The sequence below is a fragment of the Glycine soja genome, chromosome 10, assembly GCF_004193775.1.
Source record: "Glycine soja cultivar W05 chromosome 10, ASM419377v2, whole genome shotgun sequence".
NCBI classification, from domain to species: Eukaryota; Viridiplantae; Streptophyta; class Magnoliopsida; order Fabales; family Fabaceae; genus Glycine; species Glycine soja.
This window is the reverse complement of record NC_041011.1, coordinates 33,839,184-33,841,727: the sequence shown is the minus strand read 5'-3', so window position 1 is coordinate 33,841,727 and position 2,544 is coordinate 33,839,184. Positions and strand designations below refer to the sequence as shown.

At 46.4% G+C, this 2,544-nt stretch overlaps 1 protein-coding gene across 1 annotated transcript; it reads right to left on the bottom strand.

Moving 5' to 3' along the window:
* Positions 1–237: 237 nt before the first annotated feature.
* LOC114371658 (predicted GPI-anchored protein 58) lies at positions 238–764 on the bottom strand. Its single transcript, XM_028329027.1, has 2 exons — positions 623–764; positions 238–548 (listed from the first exon to the last, which is right to left on the bottom strand). The coding sequence occupies exons 1-2, from the start codon at positions 762–764 to the stop codon at positions 238–240; spliced, it is 453 nt and encodes a 150-aa protein (XP_028184828.1).
* Positions 765–2,544: the final 1,780 nt, after the last annotated feature.

Genomic DNA, 2,544 nt, shown 5'->3' with positions numbered 1-2,544 from the left:
ACCGCATACTTATTCAAAGCACGTGATCTAACATCGCAATTCACTCAAGTCATGCAATCAACCAATTTCAAAACCAATCACAAACACCAAAATTTAAAATCAAAACAAGCCACTGTGCATATAAATGTAAGTTGTTCAAAAAACTGTGAAATTTGCTAAATAAGTAAATAAACTAAAACTAAAAACTAAAAATTAAAAACTGAATCTAAATAACATAAAAATAAATAAGTCATGTCTTCAGCCATCCTGTGCCGGTGTAGGATTATCTTGAGGTGTGGAGGGGGCATCGGGGGCTGGTAGTGATGTATCCGGTGCTGGAATAGGCCAGGGATCCCAGGAGCTCTGCGTTGCTGCCATGTCTACAACATAATCCGTGTCTGCAGCGCCATCTCCCTCCTCAGGTGCCTCAGATGGTGTGGCAGCAGGGGTGTCTTCAGGCGTCTCTTCAGGTGTGGCCTCGAGTGTCGCCTCCGACTCTGGCTGCGGCTCTTGGGCTATAGGAGCCTCACCTCCCCCAAAGGAGAAGGATGGACTCCTGGCCAGGCCACCTGAGCCATGAAATCCTCCATGCTTATAATGTGTCGATGCTGAGCCAAGTCATGAATGCTCTGCATCACCAGACATAAGCCATGGTGTGCTCTGAGTGGAGGAGCTGGTGGTGCTGGAGCAGGTGTGGGAGTAGAGGAGGAAGGAGCAAAAGTGGAAGCGTCCATAGGTCCTTGAGCCCAAGCCTTGCGGGTCCGGAAATGTGATCGTGGGATCATCCGGGTTCCATCAATTCTTCCTAATGTATGCCAAATTAATGGCAGGGCTCAAGGACTCAAAAGTAAGTGAGTCAGGGACCACTTCTCTGGCGATGCATAGTGTTGTAATAAGTGCAGGGAATCCTAGCCGAGAGGAGTTGGACAGGGCCATCTGTGAAATCTGTCTAGAGATGAACGAGCCCACATCCATGTCTATCTTCGTCACAAGTCCATAAACTAACCTCGCCCTGTCCATATTCAGATCGGACGTGTGAGAGGTGGGGGCGAGGTTGGAGTATGAAATGACACTCCATGTCTGTGCAAGTGTGGCGAGGTCCTTCCTGAGTAACTTCCACAATGCTCCCTCTGCATTAAGAACAAATCCTCGCCCAGGGATGTAGAGCTTTGATGAAAGCTCCTATGGGTCCGGATGAGTATGACAGAATCTGGAGTAAGCAGTGTAATGCTCCCCTGGCTCCAAAATCACTGAGGTCTCTAGGAATGTGTTGAGCGAATCCCATCAAACTTAATCAATTTGCCTCGGACTCTGACTTGCCTCAGGGACTTATCTTCTGGGCCATAAAGGTTGACATAAAATTCCTTGACCAGGGCTACATCAATGCGACCATCAAGCTGCCTGGTCAAGGCTTTATGCCACCGCCTCCTCTCGAGCTCCCGGCGGAACTTGTCGAACTCGGTGACAAATAAATTAATGTTTCTCTCCCAAAGGATGTTCCGAGAGTGAACGTTCTGCTCATAGCGCTCCCAAGAGACCTTGGAGATGAATCTCGTCTTGTCGTAGGGCTCCTAAGGTCTAGAGGTTGTTGCCTTTCTCTTCCTAGAGGCCATCTGCATCAAAAGAATCACAGGAAATAAAATTAGACAGGTTTTATTCAAAACTGAAAGCAGAAAAATAAAACAGAAAAATGAACTGGGCGCTTAGCAAGATTGGCTCACTTAGGGCGCCTTCAGAAAATAACATGATACGCTTAGGACGCAGGGCGCGCTTAGTGCAACTACTGAAAAATAAGGACTCTGGCTAAGCGAGACACCCTCGCTTAGCTGACACAACACAATGACTAAGCGAGCATGGCTCGCTAAGCCTTATTCTCCAACAGAGAGCTAATTGCGCTTAGCGAGACAGGCTCGCTTAGCGCGACACACTAAACAGGCTTAGTGCCAGTAGGCGCTTAGCCAAACTTGACCACTGTAACATAGTTGGCTTAGCGAGCAGGCTCGCTAAGCCTTATTTAAAAACAGAGAAGAAATTGTGCTTAGCGAGCATGACTCTCTTAGTGCATGAACAACATTTTAGAACACTAAATTGCCTTGGGCTTAGCGAGGTTGACTCGCTTAGCCTAGGCTTACTCAAACAACAAAGGCATGGGGTTAGCGAGCATGGCTCACTTAGCCGCAACCAGAATACCAAAAGCCTTATAGACTCTAACCTAAGTAAACTAACTCGCTTAGCACAGCAGGGCCGACTTAGCGAGTTCATACGAGCTAAGAAATTAAAAACTAGAATTTTAAACACTCGCTAAGTCGAAGAACGATGGCTTAGCGAGTTCATACATAAAAGCATAAATCTAAACAGAAATGACGAACACGCTTAGTGGGACAGGGCCGACTTAGCGACTTCATCAGAAAACCCAAAAATTCATCCAAAATTAATGAACTCGCTTAGCGAGTACATTGAAATTTCCAGAAAAATTGGGGCTTCGAAGCTTCTACTTCCTAGTCACCTTTAGGCATAGGAAATCTAAGCAAAACCCATCAAATGAACATACATTATACGCGAAAT

What these genes read in the sequence shown, in the direction of transcription:
- LOC114371658 (XM_028329027.1), bottom strand. Translation starts at nt 764, where the DNA reads ATGATCCCACGATCACATTTCCGGACCCGCAAGGCTTGGGCTCAAGGA. An exon ending in CAGAGCACACCATGGCTTAT is followed by an intron (nt 549 to 622) that starts GTCTGGTGATGC and finishes TTCATGGCTCAG; the next exon opens with GTGGCCTGGCCAGGAGTCCA.